This window comes from Colobus angolensis, unplaced genomic scaffold (assembly GCF_000951035.1).
Source record: "Colobus angolensis palliatus isolate OR3802 unplaced genomic scaffold, Cang.pa_1.0 Scaffold64, whole genome shotgun sequence".
Taxonomy (NCBI): domain Eukaryota; kingdom Metazoa; phylum Chordata; class Mammalia; order Primates; family Cercopithecidae; genus Colobus; species Colobus angolensis.
The window spans coordinates 3,288,267-3,288,705 of record NW_012120043.1 but is presented as its reverse complement, the minus strand read 5'-3'; the positions used below and the strand labels follow the sequence as shown (position 1 = coordinate 3,288,705).

The following is a 439-nucleotide window of genomic DNA, read 5'->3' as shown; positions in this document are numbered from 1 at the left end:
GTCAGTCTGTACACCACAGACTGGATCGTGCAATGCCATAGAAGATCCTTCCCACTTCCCTCCACCATGAACCCCCTGGTTGGGGGAGAAAAAAAAAAGGGGGATGCAAAGAGGAGCCGGAGTTGGATGACAGCAGCGAGGCCCCTCAGTAGGTGATCTGGTACACGGAGGCGTGCTCCCCGGAGCCTGTGACAATGAGGCGGTTGTTGGAAGAGACGTCACAGCACGTGATTGGGGACGTCTCGGGCACCTGGAGGGGGGCAGTGGGCAGTGAACTGGGGTAGTGCTCACACACCCCTGGTCTCTACCCGTTAGCTCAAGCATGAAGCATTGTCTCTTCGAAGAAAGACAAGGTCCTGCTCTGTTGTCCAGGCGGGAGTGCAGTGGTGCAATCTCAGCTCACTGCAGCTTTGACCTCCTGGACTCAAGCAATCTTCCT

At 56.5% G+C, this 439-nt stretch overlaps 1 protein-coding gene across 1 annotated transcript in view; it reads right to left on the bottom strand.

Annotated features, from left to right (window-relative positions):
- Window positions 1-9: 9 nt before the first annotated feature.
- TLE6 (transducin-like enhancer of split 6) overlaps window positions 10-439 on the bottom strand; it is a 30,965-nt gene continuing 30,535 nt past the window's right edge. Inside the window, exon 8 of the mRNA XM_011964123.1 lies at window positions 10-297. Within this exon, the coding sequence (XP_011819513.1) occupies window positions 146-297 (152 nt within the window). The 3' untranslated portion in view covers window positions 10-145. The remainder of the gene's footprint in view (window positions 298-439) is intronic.